The 27,869-nt window shown below is 43.2% G+C and overlaps 1 protein-coding gene across 3 annotated transcripts in view; it reads left to right on the forward strand.

Moving 5' to 3' along the window:
* ADCK1 (aarF domain containing kinase 1) overlaps nt 1-27,869 on the forward strand; it is a 232,383-nt gene that overhangs the window by 129,993 nt on the left and 74,521 nt on the right. For 2 of the 3 annotated variants that reach the window (XM_063118921.1, XM_063118923.1), the window contains exon 11: nt 6-1,042. In XM_063118921.1, coding sequence (XP_062974991.1) covers nt 6-177 — 172 coding nt within the window. In that variant the 3' untranslated portion in view covers nt 178-1,042. Of the gene's footprint in view, nt 1-5; nt 1,043-27,869 lie in introns of those variants that run through there. The other variant, XR_010025105.1, reaches the window with a different exon arrangement.

Consider the following 27,869-nt stretch of genomic DNA (forward strand, 5'->3'; position numbering starts at 1 on the left):
CCCAGGTATCAGAGGAGCAAGAGTGACTCATTGTACAGGAAGGCACAGTTAACCCTCTCCGAGGCCCTGAGCTTGTGGCAGATCAACCTGTATGAACTCTTCCTCCGGCTGAAGGGCTCCCAGCTGGGGAACTGGGTCATTGGTTTCCTGAGCTGGATGCACCATTCCTCAGAGTGACACAAACTGGTGGGAGAAACCGGCCTCAATTACTTCCCCACCTTTCCTGACTGTAGCATTCTGTTTCTATTTATTCCGCTGGCTCTGTTTTTGTGTAACACATGGTGCTGTCCTCGTTGCCTTTTGCAGGGTCACTTTCTCTCTGCCACAGTGGAGGGGAAAGCACAAAGCAGCAGCGAAAGCTCCAGGGTTCCAGAAGTCCTGTGTTTCCAAACATCGTTCAGGGAGGTGGCAGCTTGGGTATGAGGCTGCAATTCTCTCAGTTCTCAGTCCAATTAAGAAAATCCAGTTCTACCATAAAATTCTATAGTGGAACTTAAAATTCTGCAAAGACCTATGAGCTTCTAATAATACCCTTCCTCAACCTAGGGCACTCCAGATGTTTTGGATTACAATTTCTATCAGCTCCAGCCAGCATGATTAACAGTCAGGAATGATAAGGTCTGTAGCCCAAAGCTTCTGTGGGACACCAGGCAGAGGGAATCTGCCTTATAGCTTTCTAAACTAGTACAAGGGAATAGTTGCGTTAATCTCTCTTCAAATCTGCTAAAATGTTCCAAAACAAAATGGAAATCAGGTGAGCAAGGGATTGGGAGCCAGGATGGCTGAATGGTATCCCTAGTTTTGGGAGGCTATGAGAGCAAGGGCTGGAATTGCGGGTCTGTTCTCGCATCTGTCACTGAGTAATTGTGGTTTGGGACATCTTTGGATGTTTACTTTGACTCATTGTCTGTAAAATGAAGGCAGAAATGCCAACCTGCCTTGGGAGTATTCAGAGAGAAGGCACTGTTGAATGGCAACATATTATTGTCTCAGAATTCATTCAGAAGTCAAGTGCTGGTCATGTATGCATTTTTGCAAGGGGAAAATAGAATTGCAAAGAAAAATAGAATGTTTGCCTATTTGGTTCTTTTTTGAAGCAAAAACAAAACAAAATCCCATTGTCAGTGCTGTTAACAGTGAAATCAGAGAGTTTCAGCAGCCTCACCGGTGGAATAGTTTGGTTTTGTCTCTAAATCATCTGGTGCTGAATCATGCATTTTCTCAGAAGAGATTCAATACTCTTCCATGTGGAGCAGATGAGGTAGGGGCGCACGCTAACCCTTTTTGTACAGTATTTACTCTATTTGTTCACTCACATATTTCAGTGAATCCAGATTATGCTCCTTCCAAATTGTTGCATTCCCCATTGAGAGAAAGAGAATAAATCAATGAATAGCAAATAATAATAATAATAATAATAATAATAATAATAATAATACATTTATTTCTTACCTGCCTCTCCCTTTGGATCAAGGTGGGGAACAACATTAGAACAGGAATCAATACATCTTAAAAATTCATGATTTAACATTGATCTGGATAGGCCTGCCGGAAAAGGCTAGTCTTTAAAGCTGCCTTAAAATCACACATAGAGTTAATTTTACGAATCTCCTCCGGCAGGCCATTCCACAATCTAGGGGTGACAGAAGAAAAGGTCCTCTGGGAGACTGATGTCAGCCTAGTTTTAGCTGACTGAAGTAAGTTCACCCCAGAGGACCTAAATGTGCGGGGTGGACTATATGAGAGAAGGCGATCCCGCAGGTAACCTGGACCCAAACCATTTAGGGCTTTAAAGGTAATGACCGACACTTTGTACTTTGCTCAGAAACTAATTGGCAGTCAGTGGAGTGATTTTAATGTTGGGTTAATATGCTCACCCCTAGATGTACTGGTGACCAACCTGGCTGCCATATTTTGAACTAGTTGAAGTTTCCGAACTAGGTACAATGGTAGCCCTGCCCTATGTAGAGCGCATTGCAGAAGTCAAGCCTTGAGGTTACCAGAGCCTGCACTACTGTCTTTAGGTCTTCTGACTCTAAGAAGGGGTGCAGCTGGCGTATCAGCTGAAGCTGATAGTAGGCACTCCTGGCTGTCGCATCTATCTGGGCTGTCATTTGGAGCGACGGATCCAGGAGCACCCCCAAACTGCGAACACAGTCTTTCAGGGGGAGTGTAGCCCCATCCAGAACTGGCTGACACACCTCCAAACCTAGTAAATATGATATAGGACAGTCTTCCGTAACCTGGGGGTGTCTTTACGATGTTGGTTTGGCTGCTCATTCCTCAAAACCCATGGCATCGTGGCTGCAGGATAGCACAGATAAATCTCAATGGCAGGAGGGAATGCGGTTTTTCCGGCCAAAAAAAGCTGCAGCACTGGCGGCCATTTGGCACCTCGAGCCCGCCTCTGCCCAGCCTTCCCACACTTCCCGCCCCCTACCCTGGGCCTTGATCTGCCCCCAGAATGCTCCCAGCCTCAACCCGAAGCAAGGTCACCACTGCACCATATAAACAACGCAGCACCAACATGCAGCCATGGGCTAAATGGGGCGTACGGACAAAACCCTGGTGCTCTAAAGGTGTTTTGTACTTGAACTCCCATCAGCCCCAGTCAAGATGGCTAATAGTCAGGGATGCTGGGAGATGTAGTCCAAAACATCTGGAGGCTATCAAGTTGGGGAAGGCTGGCGTAAGCTTTAACACTTCCATGGAACATACAATTCCAAAATCTTTTAAATAAGGACCAGAGCTCTGACTAAATGGGCTCTCAATAATGTATCCTTTTTGAGTCTGTATATAGTAAGTTCCTTTAGCCATAATATATTCCAGATTCTATAAAACCAGTTTGACAAAGGAGGAGCAATAAACATATTCCAGTAATAGGGAATAGTGGCCTTTGCTATTTCTGCATCATTATCATCAGCCAACAGATGTAAATAATTCAAGACCTCATCTAGAAGATCAATCGGTACGATCAGGTATTTTGCTCTATATTTGAAGGCTGGGTCCTCTTTTAACTTCTCAAAAATAATTAATAATTAAAATATACAGACTATGTGAAAAGATTTTCCACAGTTCCAGCTTATATCAAATTATAAATTAGCTTCAGTTTGTTTCAGGGTTAGGTACTATTGACAATAGATTTTTGAAAAGTTTTCTTTCAAGTTCATTGATATAAAGGTTTTAGGTTTATTATACTGCAGGCACTGCCAAGCTAATCTTACCATCCCTAAATCTTTCCACCATATCGTTTGGCAAACCTTTGAACTATCAGTGAAGGACTTTTAACACTGAATAAATCTTATCAGTTAGACTTCTACTCTACCAGATGTATGAAACAGAGGAACATCAGACTTAGTTGGATCTCTCAGAGGACCATCCTTGACCGTGCCAAAACAGAGGGTCCGATTTGAAAGTATTGGAACAACGGTGGGCCTCATCCTAGCTACTTGCTCAACAACGCCATTTTCAATCAAGTCCTTCAAGGACACAAAGGATCATGCAGACATATCCCCAAGAATCTCTTTCCTGTTTATTTGTTCATTACAATAATGCGAGGTATATGGAGAAAGCCTCAGGCTCAACTTGATCTTATAGTTTTGCTGAATAGAAAAGACTGCACGCACACAAGGTTTACTATTTTACTCCTGCCTTCATGAGTATTGTATTATAGCATATCATTGTCTTATGATATAAGACTATTTGTCTTATGATATACCAGACTATTTGTCTCTGGAGTCTATATTGTCTGTTCTCACCAGCAATAGCTTTCAAGGGTCTCTGTCAGAGGTCTTTTCTGTCACCTGCTATCTGTTCTCTTTAACTGGAGATGATGGGGATGTGAGATCTTCTACATGTTGCATGTTGCACATGTGCTCAACTATTGAGTTCTCATCCTATTGTTCTAACTACTCCAAACCTGTAATATTTACCTTGGGTGACCATATGGAAAGCAGGACAGGGCTCCTGTACCTTAACAGTTGAATTGAAAAGGGAATTTCAGCAGGTGTCATTTGTATGCATGCAGCACCTGGTGAAATTCCCTCTTCATCACAACAGTTAAAGCTGCGGGAGCCCTGCCCTCTTTTGTATTTGGTCCTATATGAAGTCTAAACACCTTTGTTTGTGGCATATTAATTAATAAATAAATATCCTAAGAAGAGTTCTATTCACTTACAACCATCAGTTTAATGATCAACAATCATTCATTTCTCCATGTCCTAAATAAGGTTTTTCCCCCCTCCAGGAATGAGGTCTTTTGAACCAGAGATCCGCCAATAATTGCTTTATAAGCATCCTAAATTACCAACCATAGTTGGCCAGCTGCTGTATTCCACTGAAAGTGTTCTTTCGTACTTTATTTAACCTCTGATATTAATGACTCAGCTAATAGAATGAAATTGTCCAGACGTCAGTATCATGATCAATTTTGTTGACCACATGGAGACCAACACAAGAAAAGCAGGGTGTGATTAACAGATAAAACAGGACAGGGCTTGACTTCTGATACTTGTTAAATAAACAAAGGGGTTGACCCCCACCCCCAAATATCTAACAGAATAAACATCATGTGGAGAAGAATAAGAAGTGTAGTATTTAACCTCTGGATTATAGCATCTCCAGACAATGGTCTCTGGTGATTAGCTAAACCATTTAATAAGTTCTTTGGACGTGACCCTGTTCCCTTCCCTGCTTCCTTAACACAAGTGAAGTAACCCCCAAAGCGAGTCAGAACAAGTAAGCTTCCTCCTCACATTCCTTGTTGTTTCAACCTTAAAAAGAAAAGGCTTTTGTAAACCACCTTGGAATCAATTTTGATGAAGGGCAGTATTTAAAAATATTTGAAATAAATAAATAAATTTAAAATAGTGTATTTGGGGGCATACAAAATGTCTCTTTCTCACCAAACACATGTCACTCCCATATACCGCTAAGGCTAAGAAACAGTGCTCCCAGGGCAAGAAGGTATGTGCTTCAAGCAGGACTGAGTCCCAACAAATTTACCCCCTCCCCGGTCCCCATACACAACTGACAGAAAAGAGACAAAGAGAAATTTGATCCAGTATTTGATAAAGTTTCTGATTTGCATTCTCACATCCTGAAATTTCAGCCAGATCGTTCCTCAGTGCAACAAATGTGCCTCTGAACACCTGCAAAATGCCCTTTTTCATTCATTTAGCTTGTTCTCTGCAGCAGAAAAATAGAAAAGCAAGAGCTTTCAATCTCATGCATTACAGGGTAAAAGAGGAGAGGTGGAATGTGTGATCCCAAGGATTACCATGGCTTGTTCATGATTGCATAAACTATGACGTAGGTGATCATCTGAACCAAACTTAGGAGTTACAAACTAGGAAATCCTTGGTTCGACTCTGGTCTCTCTATGTGGCCTGAAGAAAGCCACAGCCTTTATTTATTTAATTTCATTTATATCTCACCTTTTCCCTTCTTGAGAGGAACCCAAGGCAGCTTACACGGTGCTCCTCTCCATTTAATCCTCACAACAACCCTGTGAGGTAGGTTAGGCTGACCAAACTCACCCAATGAGCTTCATAGCTATGTGTGTCTGTGGAGATCGTTATTGGGATAGTAGTTATTGGAGGGGTGGTTTATCACTTCCCTTCCTGTGATAAGGATAAACATCCCCAACCCCACCGCAAGTTTGGCTGCAAGGTTTAGAAAATATTTTCATTAGCACCAATGGAAACTTTTTTCTTAAGTCTCAAAGCTGTGCAGTGGAGTGTGGTGATTTTTGTCCTGAATGTAGCTTGGGAAGGAAGGAATAAACTTCCTGTCCCTATGCTATGTGGTCCCAATACCCCCTCCCCCTGTCCAAACCAAATAAAGAAAAAAAATGAAGATGTGGATGTATGCTATGCATTCTTCATAACCTATACTTTGGCCCTTAGTGTAATCCAGGGGTTCCCAATGTGTCATCTGTGGACACCTCCAATGGCACCCATGACGGTGTCTCCAATGTGGTTTTTTAAAATTATTTCTTCACATTTTTAAACATATGTACATGGTATAGCCATAGCAATGAATACACAATGAAAACACATACAACTTTATAGCAATTATTCATAGGCTTCAACAAAAGCAGACCAAATATCCAAATAAGTATCTATTTGAAGGTGGCACCTATTTGACACATTCAAATATTGAAAGCATTGTAAGGAGGTAAGTGTTTCTCCTTCCAATATTGTAATATTCTTTTAGCTTTGAAAAGGGCATAGACAATCCATTGACGCTGACTATTTGTTAATTTCCATGAAGCAGGTATAATTTAAAAGAGCATGTACATCAGTGAATATTGAAGACATTCCAGTACAAAATTTATATGTGTAATAACTTCCTTCCAAAAAGAAGCAACTATCGAACTTTGCCAAAACATTTGTTTAAAAGAACCATTGCTGTATCACACCTCCAGCAATTAGTTGAATTAGACAATCCCTTCTTAAAGAGAAGTCATGGTGTCCAGTAGACACAGAACAAAGGTTTTGCTGAATAAGATGCAGCCTAAGGTCCATAGATGTGACAGGTAGATGCCAAAGTGGTGATGCAATGACTAGCATTTTGTGGTAGTGTCCACAGCAGATTCTTAAATTTTCAAAAGTGCCCATAGGTCCCAAAAGGTTGGGGACCCCAGGTCTAATTGATTGGTAAAAGGATTACAGCTAGAAAACACAGTATAATTGTTAATGGCTATGTGCTACCTCCAGTATCAGAGGCAATAAGCCTATACACACCAGTTGCTGGGGAATATAGTTGGCCCCTGTGTGAACGGAGTGCTGGACTAGATGGACCCTTGCTCTGATCCAGCATGGCTCTTTTTATGTTCGTAATATTTTTCTGTCATTCATCCTACATTCCACATGAGCTAATCTGGTGGTGTGAATTGGCCTCTCATCATTCTAACAGACTTTCATTTAAACATCAAGTCTTTCTTTACCAGCACCTAGATTCCTGCTATTACAATTAGTATGGGGGATTCCACACATCGTACTGAGGGCGCTTCCATGCGCCCCCAGTGCGCCCCCAAAGCGATCGTGTAGCTTGCCTGGAAGAGACGAGGAAGAGGCGTCCTTGCCGCCGCCGCCTCCACCCACCTACCTCCTCGCCGGCCGGGTCGGAGAGCTCGGCGGAAGAAGGCGGGGTGGAGAGCGGAAGAAGCTCTCCCCCTCGCCTTCTTTGGCCGAGCTGTCCGACTCGGCTGGCGAGGAGGTAGGTGGGTGGTGGCGGCGGCGGCAAGAACGCCTCTTCCTCGTCTCTTTGAACAGGCAAGCTACACGATCGCTTTGGGGGCGCACTGGGGGCGCATGGAAGCGCCCTCAGTACGACGTGTGGAATCCCCCTATGTTAGACAGAAATTGAACTGCTTAAGAATCTTGCTACTATCTTTTTGGTTTGTTTTTTATAATGGCAGAAGCACGTAAAGGGACCATTTTTTGTAATGTGAGATGGTGACTTCCAGCTGGTTAGCATTAAGAAAAGTTTCCTTAATCCTTTTGCCCCATTTTAGACTTTGGGGTTGACTATCCAAGATCAACTGTTTATGCTTCTCTACTCCATATATCGTCTTGCTTGCAGAGACCGCCTTTCCAGTTATCTGCTGTTTGCACAACAAGGCCTTGGCTTTCAAGGGTTACGTTTCAAGGGAAATTGAATTTCATTTGGATTGTTCATTTTTTCTGTCTCCCGTGACTCCCTCTGCTGGCCCAACAGTGTAATACCAATTGAAGAAGGGACATAAACATGCTTCCAAATCCTGTTTGTATTAAAGCATATTTTAGATTCCAGTGCTATCTTAGAGAAGAAGAAGAAGAAGAAGAAGAAGAAGAAGAAGAAGAAGAAGAAGAAGAAGAAGAAGAAGAAGAAGAAGATAGGCGTCCTTACTTTCTTCAAGTCCTCTTTAAAACTTAATCTTTTCCAGAAAGCTGTTGGATTGTTGTGCTACCTGCTATACCTTGTTGTAACTAAGCCAAAGTATGTGTAATTGAAATAATCACATATTCTTCCCCGCTTAATCATGCCTCTATTCTCTCCTTCCTCTGCTGTTTCCCCGTGTCTATTTAAGATTGTAAACTAGAATGTATGGCCAATTACAAAATGCTGGGAACGCCCAACTCTGGATTATGACTTTTCTATAGAATAGAGCAGAGGTGCAGAACCCCTTTCAATCCAAGGGCTGAATTCAATTCTGGAGAGGCTCTTGAGGCCCACATTCCAGTGGTTGGAGGGGCTGAGGGCAAAAGGGAGGCGGCCGAAATACCAGCAGGGTTCAGTTCAAAGTTCTGAATGCCAGTAACTAAGCTGCAGCAGAGGCATTTCAACCTACCTATGTTAGGCTTCTGTTCAAAAGATTACTGATTTATCCAGCCTTCCAGCTATCCTAGCTAGTTCGCTACATTCTCTCATCACACGCTTAAATGTCAAAGATTCCATCACACTCCAACATCACACAGAAACAGAGAACAGGATGAGGCTATGCAGATTTAGGGATGAGAGTATGCAGGTGGACACTAGCTTAGTTCTCAGTGGCTGCCATTCAGCTCCATGAGACTAAATGGGGTGCCACATGTGACACAGTTGAAAGGGTGTAGAAAGAGTCCCTCACCCCAGCCACTGGATTCACGGAGCAGGGGGCAGGTTCAGCCCCACCCCAATGGTTTTTGTTTGTTTCTTGGAGGAAAGCAGATGGAGCAGAGAAAGCACAAAGGAGAGTTGCCCTTTATTCCATTGTTTTTGTGATCTAAAACTGGACTAACTCATGCTTCATGGATGTGTTCTAGATCCTGCAGCTGCAAGCTGATTACTTGCAGCATGAAATGTCGTGGGCACACTGGAAGCTAATATTATTTGGAAGCTAAGTCTAAGCAAGCAAATCTTACTGAGCATATTTGTACCTGCTGTGGCTATGGCAGTGCTAAATAAAGCTATGTGCTTCTTGATAGGAATTGTGTAACCTACTGAACCACTCTTTTCATCCCTGGAGGTATGTGGAGCCTGCTGAGCCTAAAATCAACAAACTGTATAAAATTCATTGTTGGTCTAAAATCATGGATGACCCAGAGGGAATCTACACGTCGTTGTGAGGGCGCTTGCATGCGCCCCCAGTGCGTCCTCACAACGACTGTGTAGACGGAGAAAGAAGAGACGGAGGAAGAGGCAGAGGAGGCGGTGGCTGGGGAACCGGCCGCGTCCTTGCCGCCGCCTCTCCGCCAGCCTCCTGTTGCCGAGCTAACAGCCACCCGGGTCGGAGAGCTTGGCGGAAGTGGAAGCCGAGCTCTCCGACCTGGGTCGCTCTTAGCCCGGCAGCAGGAGGCTGGCGGGGAGGACACAGCCGGTTCCCCAGCCTCCTCCTCCTCCGCCTCTTCCTCCGTCTCTTCTTTCTCCGTCTACACAGTTGTTGTGAGGGCGCACTGGGGGCGCATGCAAGCGCCCTCACAACGACGTGTAGATTCCCTCCAGATGCTCCAATCTTCAGCTTGATGTCCTGGGTAGGCAAAAAGAGCACTCCAGGAAATAGCAGCTTTGAGATATATCTGAAGGTGGGACCAGAACCAGCAAGGATTAGCAAGAGAATCAGAACTTTTTGGGATTAGACCCCAATACAGCCTAAAAATAAAAGGAGTGCAGGATGGGTGGGAGTATCTAAAAAATGAAATTTTAAAGGCACAGTTACAAACAATTCCAACAAGGAGAAAAGATAGAAGACAACAGAGGAAACCAATGTGGCTCCACAAAAAGCTTATTGATGAACTGAAAACAAAAAGGGATACATATAGGAAGTGGAAGGAAGGCCAGGCTACAAAAGAAGAGTACAGACAAGAGGCGCAGAAGTGCCGAAATGGCGTCAGGAAGGCTAAAGCTCAGAATGAGCTGAGATTAGCGAGGGATGCTAAAAGCAATAAAAAGGCTTTCTTCAGATACGTGAGTAGTAAAAGACAGAGGAAAGAAATGGTGGTTCAACTGCTTAATGAGGATGGCAAATTGATAACAGACGACAAAGAAAAGGCTGAAATGCTCAATTCCTACTTTGCCTCGGTCTTCTCCCAAAAGCGGGTCTATGACCCCCCTGGAAAAAGTGAAGCAGAAGTTGAGAGGGCAGGATTGCAGTTAGAGATTGATAAACAAATGGTCAAAGAACACCTAATTTCCTTGAATGAGTTCAAATCCCCAGGGCCGGATGAACTGCATCCAAGAGTAATGAAGGAGCTAGCGGAAGAACTCTCAGAACCTTTGTCTATTATCTTTGCAAAATCATGGAAGACGGGTGAGGTGCCGGATGACTGGAGGAGGGCTAACGTTGTCCCTATCTTCAAAAAGGGCAAAAAGGAGGAACCTGGGAATTACAGACCAGTCAGTCTGACATCCATCCCTGGGAAAATTCTGGAGCAGATTATAAAGAAGTCAATCTGTAAACACCTTGAAATCAATGCAGTGATTACTAGAAGCCAACATGGATTTGTCAGGAACAAATCCTGTCAGACTAATTTGATCTCATTTTTTGATAGGATAACCTCCCTTGTGGACTGTGGGAATGCTGTGGATGTCATATATCTTGACTTCAGCAAAGCTTTTGACAAAGTACCACATGACATTCTGATTAACAAACTAGCTAAAAGTGGGCTAGATGGAACAACTATTAGGTGGATCCACAGTTGGCTACAGAATCGGACTCAAAGAGTACTTATCAATGGAACCTTCTCAAACTGGGGAGAGGCAACGAGTGGGGTGCCGCAGGGCTCAGTCCTGGGCCCAGTGCTCTTCAACATTTTTATTAATGATTTGGACGAGGAGGTGCAGGGAACGCTGATCAAATTTGCAGATGACACCAAATTGGGTGGGATAGCTAATACCCTGGAAGACAGAAACAAACTTCAAAGTGATCTTGATAGGCTGGAGTGCTGGGCTGAAAACAACAGAATGAAATTTAATAGGGATAAATGCCAAGTTCTACATTTAGAAAATAGAAACCAAAGGCACAGTTACAAGATGGGGGACACTTGGCTCAGCAATACTACAAACGAGAAAGATCTTGGAATTGTTGTAGATTGCAAGCTGAATATGAGCCAACAGTGCGATATGGCTGCAAGAAAGGCAAATGCTATTTGGGGCTGCATTAATAGAAGTATAGCTTCCAAATCACGTGAGGTACTGGTTCCTCTCTATTCGGCCCTGGTTAGGCCTCATCTAGAGTATTGCGTCCAGTTCTGGGCTCCACAATTCAAGAAGGACGCAGACAAGCTGGAGCGTGTTCAGAAGAGGGCAACCAGGATGATCAGAGGTCTAGAAACAAAGTCCTATGAAGAGAGACTGAAAGAACTGGGCATGTTTAGCCTGGAGAAGAGAAGATTGAGGGGAGACATGATAGCACTCTTCAAATACTTAAAAGGTTGTCACACAGAGGAGGGCCAGGATCTCTTCTCGATCCTCCCAGAGTGCAGGACACGGAATAACGGGCTCAAGTTAAAGGAAGCCAGATTCCGGCTGGACATCAGGAAAAACTTCCTGACTGTTAGAGCAGTGCGACGGTGGAATCCGCTACCTAGGGAGGTTGTGGGCTCTCCCACACTAGAGGCCTTCAAGAGGCAGCTGGACAACCATCTGTCAGGGATGCTTTAGGGTGGATTCCTGCATTGAGCAGGGGGTTGGACTCGATGGCCTTGTAGGCCCCTTCCAACTCTGCTATTCTATGATTCTATGATTCTATGATTCTATTTTACAATTTGCCAGCCTGATCTTCAATATTTTTAATAAATGCTAATATTCTTTGTTCTACATCAAAAAGTCATAGTCTCATTTGATGTCTACAAGGTTTGCCTTAGGGTATTGCTGCTTCAGGATCACAAGCCCTGAAGCCAAGCTCATTCATGCTTAAGGTACTTTATTTATTTTTAACTTACAAGACTTAGAAAACATGCATATTTGCCATCATGTATATATTTCCACGGATTAAACATCAAAGATAGTAAAAATTCTAGAAAACACACTAAGGACACAGAAAAAAGTCTACAACTCCCAGCATTCCCCAACCAGCTGGGGGAAAATGCTGGGAGCTGTAGGACTTTTTTTTTGTCTAAATCTCATACATATTGCACCTTAGGGCTGTAATCTTAAACCCACTTACCTGGAAGTTAATCCTATTGAACTCAGTGGGACTTACTTTTGGATAGACAGGTATAGAATTGTGCAGTTATTCAAATTACATTTGTTTATTTAATTTCTTCAACAGCAAACTCAATCGTATAATTATTTATGTTATTACTTTTTTGACTCATATAGTCAGTAAGTGGGGTCCATAAATGTTCATATTTGTCTGCCTTCCTGTAGACACACCATTTCTGTAGGACTGGACAAAATACATATTGAGCTTTATTCAGTCGTTCCTTTCCTGTCGGCAGACTAGCTAGTCGCCATTTTGTGGCTATTACAATTTTAGCAATTTTTTATTAACATTTTTATTAAATGTCCTGCTAAGTTTGAATGTTCTAGCCACATCGTATTCCTTTTTAAACAACAACAACCCAATAATATAAATAAGGGCAATTTCCAATATTGCCATGTGCTAGCGGAACTTCCTGCTAGCCCAATGGAAATCTAGCATTCCCCTAATGCAAAATGAGCAGAAACGCTCATTTCTGGTATGGTGCAGATCAACAGAGCCTGCAGAAGGGATCTTGGCTGACCAGCCCCATTCTGGTAACTTTCTGGGATTACTCTTTCAACTGCAAATTCCACATTGCAAAGTGTGGGTCCCATGAGCACAATGGAATTGGTGGAGGCTTAGTGTCAGCTTTGTTTACTGCCCAGGGAGTCCGTTGACAGGGTATATCTATAAGGCACTAGTTTATTAGACATTTTAACTCAAGCTTCTTAAAATGCAAACACATTTGTTTATGGGATAATAAAGTAATCATACCACATATGACTTTTGTTCTTCTGTCAGTAGCCATTTTTAAATTCATCTAACTAGTGGCCTTAACAACTGCGTGTGGCAATGTATTCCATAAATTAATTACATGAAGTACTTCTTCCCTTTGTTTGTCCTGAACTTGCTGCCAGTGAATTTCACTGAATGACCCAGAGTTCTAACGGTTTGAAATGGAGAGAGAATAATTCTCTGTTCTCATCCTACTCATCCTCTTATGGTTGATCATTTTAATAGACATTTATCATGCCCGCCATTTCTTGAGGCCAGAATAGATGTGGCACAAGAGATGTGTGAACAGTCTACCATTATTATTATTTTTAATAGGCAGCTGCGAGTGACTGCAAATTTAATTAGAAAAGTAGGACTGCTTCATTCTTTGTCCACGTGAGTTGTGTTTTCAATCAAACTCCCCCCAAGCTGGTTTTCTACTTGCAGGACTCCATATGTTTTCCCTAGGCAGGGAGAAAAATGTATGAGAAGAATGGTTTTGACTGGATAATGAGAAAGAGTTAAGTAACCTCTCTGCCCCACCAGTGCTCTAATCAAATGCACCCCCCTGTATTTCAGTAATAAAACGTAAAACCACCAAAGGTCTGCACATCTCATGTGTCCTATCTAGCGTGGCCCTTAATCACCTTTTTTTCTTTAAACTTGAAAGCTCTAACTAGTCTTTCTTCATAGTGGAGATGTCCTACTCCCATGATCATGCTAGATGCCGAGTTCTGCACAACTGGCACCTCACTCTCTGTGCTCACATGATGGTCGCTGCAGGACTTTGGGGTCAGACATGACCATATTTTGTTTTTCTGTGTTGTAAAGCTGTCCTGGAAAAATCTTTTTAACCTTAAATAACAAACAAGGAAACAAACAAATGGCCAGGGTACCTGAAGGACCCATTTCCCCCTTATAAACCTGCCTGTTTGTTGAGATTGTCATCTGAGGCTGTGTTCTGAGTGCCTTCAAAGACTGGAGCAGTGGCCACTATGGTCAGGGACTACTCTGGGGTGGCACACTAATTATCAAATAACACCCCCCCCCAATTCTAATTTGTGGCACTAGGTCAAAATTCACCTTTTGGTATTAGCATGAAATTTTCTAGAATTTGAGTCACAGGCACTGTTTAGAAGACACCACGGCTTTAACCATGGTGAATAAGGCTTTTTGCCTTATTCATGATGCTTAAAGCCGTGGTTTAAGAATTCTTCTGAACAGAGCCACACTCTTATTTCACTGTTGCTAATTTGTTGTTGTGCTATTAATTTGTCTGCCGTTCTTGGATATTTTATTATTGTATTGTTTCTAAAATCAATAAATAAGCTGACTGCCAATGATTTAATGGAAATCTGGTGTATAAACATTTAAAAAAATAAATAACACAGTATTCTAAATGTGGATGGGCCATAGATTTACATAATGGCATTATGATGCTTGTTAGTTTATTTTGCAAATGTGTTAAGATGTGTTTGGAGCACACATTCTCTATCATCCGGATATGCTCTTACTGTGTAGGGAACAGCCTGGCCAAAGCATGGGCATTTCTTTCCCCCATCTCCTACAGTATGATATATTTTGTGTAGAAAATGTTGGCTGCCCATAGGGGCTGGCAAGGTATGAATCTCAGTTATCCCAACTGTGGTCAAAATGGAACAGTGGCCTTGCTCTGGGAAAAACACTGATGCATAGATATTCTTCAATTGTCTGTTTGGGGGCTTCCAGATGGAGAGTTCCTAATCTAACATCAAAAAGACATTGAGCTCCATCAGATGAATGTTTTGTTGTATGCTTGTTGCTGGGCACTCATGGTTTTTTGCGGATCCTTCTCATGATGTCGGCCTCCTGTGCGCCTCCCGCCCCTTCTGGCCTTCCTCGTGCCACAAACAACAACAACAAACAAACAAACAAAAAACCAGAAAGTCTGATATATTTTCTCCATGTGAAATAAAAGCACCTTTCCATCTTGTGTATTGCTGTCCTCCCGCTATGTTGCTTTTGTTGGGGGGAAAGCAACCATGTCCATCACACGACAAGAACCAATGAACTGGAGGGGGAAAGAGAAGGGGTGGGGTGTGTGCAATAGCAGGAGAGCAAACAACAGCGGCAATTGTGTAAAAGACTAGTGTTTGCCGCGCTAATGAAACAGAGGTCAAAATTGCGGGTGCATACCAGGAAAAAAAAGTACGTGTTATGGAGCTCATTGTACAGCTATTCCATTTCTTTTTCCCTTAAAGGATTTTTTCTGATAAGAAAAAAAAGTGGTAGAAGTGGTGGGAAAATACAGTATGGTTGTCTGGGACTCCCATAAAATTCTGGGGCATTGGGGACATGCTGTGTCCTTCTCTTTCCCTTTCTCATGCAATCTCAGGTCCCCTCTGCCAAAGTCCAACAAGTTAACCACTATGCTCTAAGTCATGATTGCATACACAGCAGCCACAACACCTTCCATGCTTCTTTAGAGAGACCCCCACACTGAAGCCAGTATACACAAAGAGTAGACAGCAGTAGACAAAAGCAAACCTGAAAGGGCCAAATGCTATTTGCTTTGTCCAATCCCTAAACCTTCTGTGTTAGCCGCTTGAGATGGTAATTACCATTCCTCTTCTGTCTGTGGCTAAGGGAATAGCTGATTTGCTGCAATGTTGCAATGTCCAAAGCAATAATAACTTTGTTGGCATTCCAATCATGAAGTGAAGTCTATTTGAAAAGCAGCACGAGGACTCGCATGGGTCTACGCTGCGGCTGATATTCATTCTCCAGTTGGGAGAAGGGAAGAGGGCATTTGGGAAAGAGAACAGAGGAACAAAGTAGCTCATTGGAGCAAATATCAAGCAGAGAGTTCGATCTACATGTGTTAAACCTCCCTGCACTAGATTTATCCATTTTCTCTTTGTCCTTAAAAAAGTAAAAGCTTGGTTATTCTAACAGACAAAATCAATTCTGATTTTGAGAGATACCCCACTTTGCAGGCTCAGATGCCTTGTGAACACTGCATGTTATTTTCGAAGGATTTCCTTCTCAGTCATGTTTTAAAGCCTGGGTGCTTTTGCTTCGCTCTGCTTTTCATGCAACTTCTTCATCTTCCCCTCCCTTGTGCATTCTTGCAGGCAGTAGCAGATGTCAGTTTTGTCAGAATGACGAGCTGTCGAATACAAGAGCATGGTGGTTATGCAATCTAGGGAAGGAAGGTTAGAGCTCGCCTTTACTCCCAGAGCTCCTCAGTAACAAGGATCTCCAAGAGCTGGGATAATCTGGGAATTGTGGGAACGTGTAAGGCCACTGCATAATCAAGGTCAAGGAGGCTGCCCTTTTCTGGCATTTGTATGTTCATGCCTCTTCAGTGCCAATGGCGAGGGGAGAGAGAATCAAGGTGTGCACAGGCTTACGATAACCCACCCGTGCAAACTGCAGGCTGTTATCTATGTTCGGTGACTCTCTTCAGCTGCTCTCCTTAATGGGAGGTGACAAAGAGGGCCATATGCAGATGTACATGTGGGCGGGAGACAGACTCTGTGTGGCTGTTTGTCATAACGTAACTCCTCCAAGCCGTGCTCCTATCTCATCAGATTTCACTTCAAGGTGGCAAAGGATCTAGGATACATAAAATCATACTAGGCATTTTATTTGGAAAGAGGATACCCATGCTTATAGGCTTACCCTCTAAGAACCGTAAAATGTGGATGATAACTATGCATGAGTCGAATGGCCCACAACAAACTGCCCGTGGTCAGTGGTTCTTGCTCTTTCCTTAACTTAATTTTAATCTGTGTTCCAACGTTTTTGAAAGCCAGCATAACATCCAAAAATAAGGGCTTTGGGGTTTAGGTTTTTTTGTTTTTTAAAATCTATGTTATTTCTTAATGGGTGTAATAGCAATCAAGCCAGTTCTAATTAATGGATTAAAGGTACAATTCTATGCAAGTTTAGACAAAAAATAATAATCCTACAACTCCCACCATATATAGACTAAACACATCTAAACATGCGTAGGATTGGTCCCTAAACAGATTTATATTTAAATACTGCAAAATGTTATTAAGGGAGCAATCCTATGCCCCCTAGACAGCATGCTGGGAGTTGTAGGCGTTTTTTCTGTCTACGCATGCATAGGATTGCACCCTTAAAATCCTTATTTGGTGATTTTAAAAAAGACAGTTTCTCTTAAGTGTTGGATAACTTACACCAACTTCCCCATCCAGATGTGTTGGAGTATAACTTCCATCCTGGCTGGGGATGATGGAAGTTGTCATCTAACACATCTGGACAGCACTGAGTTGGGGAAGGCTGAATTACAGTTGTGAAGACATACGGGCAACCAGTATCTCCTGTCCTCTCCCACGCCTCCTCAGTAACATATAGTTGAAGCAAACACATGATATGACACCACTGCATTAGCATCTTCCCATCCCACACAAGCAGGAGCCAATGAAGTGAAGCAGAGGGTGGGGAAATGCTAACATGATGATGCCACATTGCATATCCACCTCCCCCCCCCCCCAACTATAGCTTACCAGTGAGATGTGTTTCAGTGGCATTCACATGTCTCCTCTTAATGCGAGGTTTGGGCCTGAAGAAATCTGCTGAATTTGGATTGGGAGAAAAAAACCATCTTTAAATGTATTTTTATTCAAAGTTGGCACAGGGAGGTGGCTGGTGTATTTACATAGTCCCCCCTCCCCCCCATCTTGGTGATGGTTTGGACTACAGCTCCCATCAGCCTCAGCCAGCATAGCCAATGGTCATGAATGATGGTAGTTGTAATCAAAAACATTGGGAGGGCACTTAGGTTGAGGATGGTTGGTCTATATGATAAGATGCCCTACAAGAAATCCAAGTCCCCAAGTTGCTGGTCATCAGTTCCACCGATTAATCAGGTGACAACTTTAATGTGAACTAAAAGGTTTAGATGGTTGAGTACACTAAATAATATATTACATCTTGAATCTAGAATGTGGAATCCTGGAATATGTTAAGAACAAAATGTCAGTGAATGTTCTAATCCTACCGTATCAGCTTAATGTCAGGCCATAAAAGTTGGGTCAAGTAGGTTCTCATAGCACCTTCCCCAAGCAACTAGACCTGCTTTGGTTGAACCTCTTTGATCAGATGTGTGCAACTATTTGACTTGTGGCAGGTACTTTCCCCCTTCCTTCAGCACATGGTTTCTCCCTGCTATTGTCAAACCGGACATCTGACTCATTCTCCATGATGAGAAATTGCAGATTCTAATCTATGCTGATGGGTAGCAATTACAAACGCCAGCTTTTGCTTTTGGCAGGCAAGTCAGATGCCTTCTTCACCGTGACAAAGGAGATGTCATGGACTGCAGAAGGGGAAGTGGCTGCCACAAAGAAGACAGCCACGTGTATTTGGCCCCAAGAGATGGAGTTCCATAGTTGTATGATCCCACAATTAATCAAGGTTTTTTTATTGCAGTGATATCTTGTCTGCATTGTAGAAAGTGCACACTGTCTGAGATCAGCAGTCAGATACCAATTCTTTTGCTACTTTGCTCACTGTGTCATCAGGACAATGGAGGTTGGGTGGATGAGATTGCAGCCCTTAAACCAAGGGTGGGCAACTTGTGCCCCTCCAGATGTTTTGGCCTATAACTTCCATCAGACATAGCCAGCATAGCCAATAGTGAGAGATTATGGGAATTGTAGGCCAAAATATCTGGAGGGTCACATGTTGCCCGCTCCTGCCATGAGCCAAGGGTTAAAACCTCTGGACAGAACTATCCTAGTCAAGGACATAACACACATACATCCACACCAAGTTGCTCCCTCTCCCCAATGCAGAAGTTTTGGAAAAAAGGAAGCCTAAATGGGAGGGCTTTTCCAAGCCTAATTGCGAGACCTCATCAGAGCCCAAAATGTAGGGTCTGCTCTAGTGAGACACATGTAATAACTTTTGGTGTAAATGGTGGCATTCAGACCTTCTCAAGGCCAACCCAGGATTGGCTTTCAGAACACTTTGATTCAGAATATCCATGTATTCCTTTCGGCTGCAGAGATACAGGGCCTTCTTATGGGAAGGAAGATGGATGGAAATGGATACCGGTCCATTTGTTTACTATAACCTTGAAGCTGTGTATTCACAGCACCCCCATTTCCCACCTCTTTGGCATGTGAACAGATCCTTCAAATGGGAGTTTATTATTTTTTAATAAACATACTCAAATGACTTGCTAACCTCCCTGATTGGAGCAAAGGGGCCTTTGTATATGGATGAGTGTGTCAGGGCACATTTTACTTGCAAAATGTGTATTAAATGTTCCTTGTTCACGTACCTGAAGCTCCCAAGATTGTGATCGGCTGAAATAATTGGTTTCTTTCGAGGATGGGAGCCCATTGGAACTGCTGGCCGCGAGGCGTTAAGTCCTGCGGAGCAACTAGCCTCTTGCCAGCTGACACCCTAATGGTGTCTCCAACTTTAATAAAAGGAGGACTGAAGCGACTGCTAAGTGGTTTTTGAGAGATAAAACTATGTGCCAGGAGCACAGTAATATATTACTGCCGTTAAAGAAATTATGGAAAATAGTAATTGTGGCCATTGTTAGCGCTATCTTGTCTTTCAATGTGCCTTAAAACAATCCATCACATTGATAAGGATGAAAGAGACTCCTGGCATTTAGTAAATATAGGGAAATATCTCTCTCAAAGCGTTTGCATTCAACACATGGCATGCAATTTCATTTCCCACATCCCTTCTGTGGTGGAATCACCTTTGCTTACCGGTGTCTTGTGGATGCCGGATCTCTCTCTCTCTCTCTCTCTCTCTCTCTCTCTCTCTCTCTGGGATGAAAGCAGAAGGATGAAGGATTCCACTCCTTTAGCCTCCCTTACTTGAAAAATCTGTAGAGGAATATTCATCCTTTGTACGAACGAATTCTGAGGGAGATAATGCCAAGGCTCTGTAGGCTGGGGATTTATTTTGGTGTATCAATGCATCTTTGATACACTTTAACAAGCCAGATGGGCCTGTAGGAGGGTGGTAGCCAGTTTTAGCTTAGCCTTGGGTGGTAAAAGTCAGAAGAGAAAGCTTTGTATTTCTGTTAGCTGTGGGCAAGGTGCTAATGTTCAATAAAACAGCCGTGTAATCTTGCTAAGAAGGAATTATTTGCTTCTTTAACATGTATTTTCAGAGAATGAGAGATGAAAAGAACAGACATACAAGAAAAGACCTATTACCGATTGCCAGTAAACCCCCAGTCCATTGTGACATCACTCCATGTAGAGGGAACCAGGCACCTTCCTTTGGGGACCAACGGGCTAGGCAGAGAATGAAACACCTACCCCGCAACTGCCCCCACTGGAATAATACGAAAGAGAAGGTTGAAGTGGACTTTAATGCAGATTAAATTGAAAACCGTTACTTTAATATTTTATTCCTCTGGAAAAAAAAAGAAAAATGAACAGTGCAGACGATGAAACACTAGAGTAATGCACTCCTGGAGACTAAATCCTGGCGGGAGACCGGCTGTCATGTTCTGTGTCAGCTGATCGGCTTAATCAAAACCAAGGCCACAATCCAACTTAGAATTAAGTGTGCTTAAGCCCATTGAAATCAATGAGCTTAAGCATGCTTAACTCTCTGTTGGATTGTGGCCCAGGTGCTCTGGCAGAGTGGGTGGGGGCAGCTCTTATCCAAGGCAGAGGTCTGGATAGGGCCCATCTGCTGCTGCAACTTACAGAAAACCAGCCTGAAGGGGGGGAAGGGGGGCAGCTTCATGGGATGCAGGGTCAGTAGCAAGCCAGGCTCTGCGCTGAGTGTGACAGCCAGCACAATATATTGGGTATAGTTTTGGACCAGGACTCAGGAGACCTGAGTTCTAGTCCCCATTTTGTTAGATCAATGTTCTTTTCACCCAAGGACGAGATCCAAACAGCCCTTAAGCACGACTCCACCATTCCAGCGACAGAGGGTTCAAAAGCGCTTTATTGATTAGTAATCAAGGCCTGGTCTCTTCAAAGGGAGCAATCAGACAAAAGACATAGGGAATATGGTACAGTATTAAAGCTTTCAAGGGGCAGGGCCCAGTAGCAGCATTAACCAATCAGAACATAACACTGAGGCATAGTTAATTATGCTAAACAGTCCTGTAAACAATACCTTTGGCCTGACAGTAAGTTACAGAGAGTTAACTTCAACACAGACAGCTGGAGCCAGGACTCTTGTTTATATTAGTAATCAAGGATGCAAGGACGCACACAAGGAGACATTCTCATACAGGGCATTTTGACATTTTGCTTGGAGTGCAATGGAGATTTTACAGTTTCCTGTTAAAAATGGAGGTGGTTCTGCTAACAATTTGGTCATGGAACTCACCAGGTACTTTGAGCCAGACACTGACTCTCAGTGTAACCCACCTCACAGGGTTGTTGTGAGCATAAAATAGAGAGGAAGAGGAGGGTCATGCATGCCAAGTTGGGATATAAATATAAGAAATAAATTTATATTATTCAGGGGAGGGGGGTTAGAAGGTCAGGAGGGGACCAGAAGACAGGGAGACAACAGAGGAACTGGCAGTTGATAGGGAAAAATACCCAAAGCAAGGATGGGGAGTCACAAAAGTGCAAGATTTCTGCTGTGCACACAACAGCAGGGGTCTGATTTAGAAGTATTTATAGGGAAGCCAGGCCAGGAGGAGGGACTAAGGAGCTGCTGGGTGGTGGTGGTGGTGTATAGGAAAGATAGCGCCGTGCTGAGAGAGTAGTATCAGTCCTTCCTCCCCCTGTAGCCTTGAGTGACCCACAAACACACCTCAGAAAGGCAACAGTGCAGAGACCAGCAGCAGACCATTGAATCCCAGCTGACCTTGATTGTATTGAATCCCAGCTGATCCAGGAAGGAGCACTTCAATGCCGCTATAAAGCAGTAGTGTGGCTCCTGCCTTTTATATACTGCTTTCATAGTGCAAGATCCTGCTTGGTGTAGATTAGGCTACAGAGGCTACACTCCCTTCCTTCTGATACTCATTCATGTATAGGCCACATTTTCTCCTACCCCAACAACATCCGTTGAAGTTTACAGCTCAGTAAACATATCAACTTGGTGCCTGGTGAATTCTTCAAGGGAAGTGTGTGTGGGCCTGATCAGTAATCTAGATGGACAACCACTGAAGGTCCCATGTAAGAGCAGGTTATAACTATTAAACAATTAATAACTAGTAAACAAAAGAAAATCCTGACTCAGTATGCAGCAGCAGGGAAAAAGACAAACTCAGTGTTGGGAATGAATGGGAAAGGGATTGAAAACAAAAGAGCCAAATGAAAACAAAAGAGTTTTTTTAAAACATACATCAATGTGCACCTATATCTATAATTAAAGAATCATAGAATCATAGAATAGCAGAGTTGGAAGGGGCCTACAAGGCCATCGAGTCCAACCCCCTGCTCAATGCAGGAATCCACCCTAAAGCATCCCCGACAGATGCTTGTCCAGCTGCCTCTTGAAAGCTTCTAGTGTGGGAGAGCCCACAACCTCCCTAGGTAAATGATTCCATTGTCGCACTGCTCTAACAGTCAGGAAGTTTTTCCTGATGTCCAGCCGGAATCTGGCTTTCCTTAACTTGAGCCCGTTATTCCGTGTCCTGCACTCTGGGAGGATCGAGAAGAGATCCTGGCCCTCCTCTGTGTGACAACCTTTTAAGTATTTGAAGAGTGCTATCATGTCTCCCCTCAATCTTCTCTTCTCCAGGCTAAACATGCCCAGTTCTTTCAGTCTCTCGTCATAGGGCTTTGTTTCCAGACCCCTGATCATCCTGGTTGCCCTCCTCTGAACACGCTCCAGCTTGTCTGCGTCCTTCTTGAATTGTGGAGCCCAGAACTGGACGCAATACTCTAGAAGAGGCCTAACCAGGGCCGAATAGAGAGGAACCAGTAACTCACGTGATTTGGAAGCTATACTTCTATTAATGCAGCCAAAAATAGCATTTGCCTTTCTTGCAGCCATATCACACTGTTGGCTCATATTCAGCTTGCTATCTACAACAATTCCAAGATCCTTCTCATTTGTAGTATTGCTGAGCCAAGTATCCCCCATCTTGTAACTGTGCCTTTTGTTTCTATTTCCTAAATGTAGAACTTGGCATTTATCCCTATTAAATTTCATCCTGTTGTTTTCAGCCCAGCACTCCAGCCTATCAAGATCACTTTGAAGTTTGTTTCTGTCTTCCAGGGTATTAGCTATCCCACCCAATTTTGTGTCATTTGCAAATTTGTTCAGCGTTCCCTGCACCTCCTCGTCCAAATCATTAATAAAAATGCTGAAGAGCACTGGGCCCAGGACTGAGCCCTGCGGTACCCCACTTGTTGCCTCTCCCCAGTTTGAGAAGGTTCCATTGATAAGTACTCTTTGAGTCCGATTCTGTAGCCAACTGTGAATCCACCTAATAGTTGTTCCATCTAGCCCACTTTTAGCTAGTTTGTTAATCAGAATGTCATGTGGTACTTTGTCAAAAGCTTTGCTGAAGTCAAGATATATGACGTCCACAGCGTTCCCACGGTCCACAAGGGAGGTTACCTTATCAAAAAATGAGATCAAATTTGTCTGACAGGACTTGTTCTTGACAAATCCATGTTGGCTTCTAGTGATCACCGCATTGATTTCAAGGTGTTTACAGATTGACTTCTTTATAATCTGCTCCAGAATTGTCCCAGGGATGGATGTCAGACTGACTGGTCTGTAGTTCCCAGGTTCCTCCTTTTTGCCCTTTTGAAGATAGGGACAACGTTAGCCCTCCTCCAGTCATCCGGCACCTCACCCGTCTTCCATGATTTTGCAAAGATAATAGACAAAGGTTCTTAGAGTTCTTCCGCTAGCTCCTTCATTACTCTAGGATGCAGTTCATCGGGCCCTGGAGATTTGAACTCATTCAAGGAAATTAGGTGTTCTTTGACCATTTGTTTATCAATCTCAAACTGTAATCCTGCCCCCTCAACTTCTGCTTCACTTTTTCCAGGGGGGTCATAGACCCGCTTTTGGGAGAAGACTGAGGCAAAGTAGGAATTGAGCACGTCAGCTTTTTCTATGTCATCCGTTATCAATTTACCATCCTCATTAAGCAGTTGAACCACCATTTCTTTCCTCTGTCTTTTACTACTTGTATATCTGAAGAAAGCCTTTTTATTGCTTTTAGCATCCCTCGCTAATCTCAGCTCATTCACAGCTTTAGCCTTCCTGACGCCATTTCGGCACTTCTGCGCCACTTGTCTGTACTCTTCTTTTGTAGCCTGGCCTTCCTTCCACTTCCTATACGTATCCCTTTTTGTTTTCAGGTCATCTCTAAACTTTTTGTGAAGCCACATTGGTTTCCTCTGTTGTCTTCTATCTTTTCTCCTTGTTGGAATTGTTTGTAACTGTGCCTTTAAAATTTCCTTTTTTAAATACTCCCACCCATCCTGCACTCCTTTTCTCATTAGGATCATTTGCCATGGGACCTTACTTATCATAGTTCTGAGTTTATTAAAATCAGCTTTCCTAAAATCCAGAGTATGTGTATGGCTACACTCAACTTTTGTCTCCTTCATAATCAAGAATTCAAGTATGACGTGGTCACTTTCCCCCAGAGTTCCTGTAACTGCCACTTTATCCACTAAGTCATCCCTATTGTTCAATATCAAGTCAAGGATTGCCGATCCTCTAGTTCCTTCCTCCACTTTCTGTAGGAGAAAGTTATCACCCACACATGTCAGGAATTTCTTGGAAGGGCCACTTTTGGCAATATTGGTCTCCCAACAGATATCAGGGTAATTGAAGTCCCCCATCAGTACTACATCACACTTCCTTGAAACTCTGGCAATTTGTTTCTCAAAAGTTTCATCCTCGTCTTCTCCTTGATTTTAATCCAGATGCTCTCGATGTGGCTCCCAGTCTGATCTGCCTGTATTTCTGTGCAGGGATAGGTATTTTTTAACATATAGTGCCACTCTACCTCCCTTTCTATTTCTTCTGTTCTTTTTGAACAAGTTATATCCTTCAATTGCTATATTCCAGTCATGGGAGTCATCCCACCAAGTTTCAGTTATACCTATCAAGTCGTATTTGCCTTCATGTAATAAGAGTTCAAGTTCGTTCTGTTTGTTTCCCATGCTCTGGGCATTAGTAAATAGACATCGAAGACCATGTCTGGTTGTTCAGTCTCAAAAAGGCTATCATAGGCCTAGATCTTCGTTCCACAACTCAATGCCCTTGAGATGCATCAGACTACAACTCCCTTTGACTACAGCCATCAGCTATACTGGCTGGGAATGATGGGAATTGTAGTCCAACACATTCGAAAAGCATCAGGTCGTGGAAGGCTGGATTATCTTATCTAGCGGGGGGCTCTTCTTATTTTTAAAAAGCCTTAACCAATCAACCAACCAACCAACCAAACAATAGAATAAATAAGTAAATGTTTCTGAAGCCAATGGTTGTCAACAGCTCTGGAAAAAGAGAGTAAAAATCAAGATTTCACCCTTCCCAAATGCACACCTTTTGCCTCAAAAATGTTCCCAGGCCTCACTTAAGTCTTGTGTTTTGGATCAAATTTAGATGCATCTACGCTACTGCTTTAAAGTGCTTTATAACAGTTTTGACAACTGTATATGGAGTGTGTCCTGGGCCCCAACAGTTGTCAAAACTGTTATAAAGCACTTTAAAGCAGTAGTGTAGACCCTGCCGTACGATTCATGTTTTCTGTGACCAGGGGCAGATCTACATCAAGCAGGATATAACACTTTTAAAACGGTATGAAAACTGTATATGCAATGTGTCTTGGGCCTGAACAGTTGTCATAACCATTAAAAACCGTTATAAGCAGTAGTGTAGATCCTGCCCAGGCATTCTGTCTGTTGTTGCCAATGGCAATATGCGTGATCAACGTATCCCTGCAGTTCTGTTCTCTGTGGCTCTCCCAAGCAAGCGCCACAGGCCCTTCTCTGCACGCTTCCTAGGCTCGACCCAGCCTTGTTCTTCTCAGATGGCAACGGTAAATGGCAAAGACAAAAATTACCTCGCCACCAAGTTAAATTAGTGCTGCTGAGCTCTCTCTCCCCACCCCCACCCCACAGCACTTACCTGAAATTAGCTGTGGTCGGCGTTTTGCAGAGGTGAACCCGGTTGCGATTATGAATGCACTTCTTGTTTGTCTTTTCACTGCTGAAATCCTGTCAGTGAGGAGAAGTGATAATAGCATGCTATTAAGTTCTTTCTGTATAATGTAATTCAGGAGTCAGGAGGCTGTTTGGTCATTTATGCCTTTGAAAAGCTCAGAATAATTTTCAGTTATTATCTTCCATTTTAAAGAGCCTGTTTCAAATATCAATATACAGGCTCCCCCACCCCACCCCACCCCACCCCACTTCATGTTCTGTTTTGTGATTTCCTGGCATCTATTATTCTGGTGTGCTCTGAATTTTCAGGGATTTCAATTTTTAAAAAAACATTCTGCACCACCTTTTCCCTAGTCACCTTTCTATATTGACTGCAGCAAGGGACTAATATTTATTTAGTGTCTGTAAACTGAACCCAGCTCCTCATACATCCTGAAAATTGAATAAACACAGTCTCCTGAGGTAGCGGTAAATGCTGGTTCAGGTCTCTTTAACGACAGTGAGGGAGGCCCAGCTCCTTGTCAATTCCTGTCAAAAAGAGCAGCCAGGCTTAGAACAGATTTAATGGGAGGTATATTTTCCCCCAGGGCCATCTGATCGCCATTAAAATACGTGGCTGAGTATTTAGTGCCATTCTTGTTACGTTATTTATCAAAGGCGGAAATGCTGGAGGGGTTAGGTAAAGCCATGGGGCTCATTCAGTTATTGGATCAGACCTGGAGAACATGGGCTACATTCTGTTTGAATCACAGGCAAAATGAATTCAGGTACCCGAATTTAGGCCTAGGGAGACATTAATCTGCCTCACTACAGAATTATCATGATTTGTCAACTTCCCATGTTCTGCCATGATGGCACAGCCGCAACTAGAATAGCCAAGAAAGCTGAAGTATAGGGTTTGGAGAGCGACATTTTAGCTGGTTTGTCTTATTAGGTCACCCAGGACTAATTCAGAATCTCGTCTACTGGCTCTCCTGCCCCCCTGCTAAGCTCATCTCTCCCTTACCCAGGGCAGAATGAAAGAAGAAGGAGTTGAGGTGAGCTAAAGGTGGGTAGAGAGATCCTGTATCTACAAGGGGCAGGTCAGAGGTACAGCTGGACTTAGTGTTTTCAGGAATGGAGAGATCAGCCATTGCTTTTCCATCCCAAAATGCATCACTAGGTAACCTGATACCTGCAACACCTACTACTACGAATTCATTCATACTGGAATCTCCATTTTGAGATTGAGGGCTGATCTATAACTAGAGCCCTTTTGAGCGGGGGGCGGGATGATCGTGAAGTTTTCTGTGTCAGCGAATGTCCCTCATGGGGCACACGGCAGCAAGTTTGCCCGCAATTTAAGGAGAGCCATTCCGGGGTGATTTTTTTTTTTTTTTTACGACTCCTGACTCTTGCCCAAGAGCAGAATTGCGATCCTGTGTGAAAATAAGTTTTTTTAAACACACACACACACTCGGCGCTGAAAGACCCCGAGACCCATCCAGAACGTGTCAACAATGCTCTCCCCCTCAATCCCGATACCCATGTGCTTGCTCCGCGCAGCTGGTCGCCTGTTTGCTGAGCCCCACTACTCATGAGGAACAACAGCTTTGCGAGGGGAGGGCACACCAGCTGTGCACCTTGGGATTTTTGCGAGAGTGGGGGGCGGGGAAATGGGACAAAAGTTGTCATCGATATCCCGGGAAAGTAAGGCAGATAATTAAATTAAATTCCAAGACTCAGCAGTCTGTAACTTCGTAGGTGCATGGACACATCCTTTTGCTGCTACGGAATTGTGCAGCGCTACAGAATTTTTTTTAAAAAATTATTATTACATTGAGATCCCCATTGTTTGTCAC

The sequence above is a fragment of the Elgaria multicarinata genome, chromosome 2 (genome assembly GCF_023053635.1).
Source record: "Elgaria multicarinata webbii isolate HBS135686 ecotype San Diego chromosome 2, rElgMul1.1.pri, whole genome shotgun sequence".
In the NCBI taxonomy this organism is placed as follows: Eukaryota; Metazoa; Chordata; class Lepidosauria; order Squamata; family Anguidae; genus Elgaria; species Elgaria multicarinata.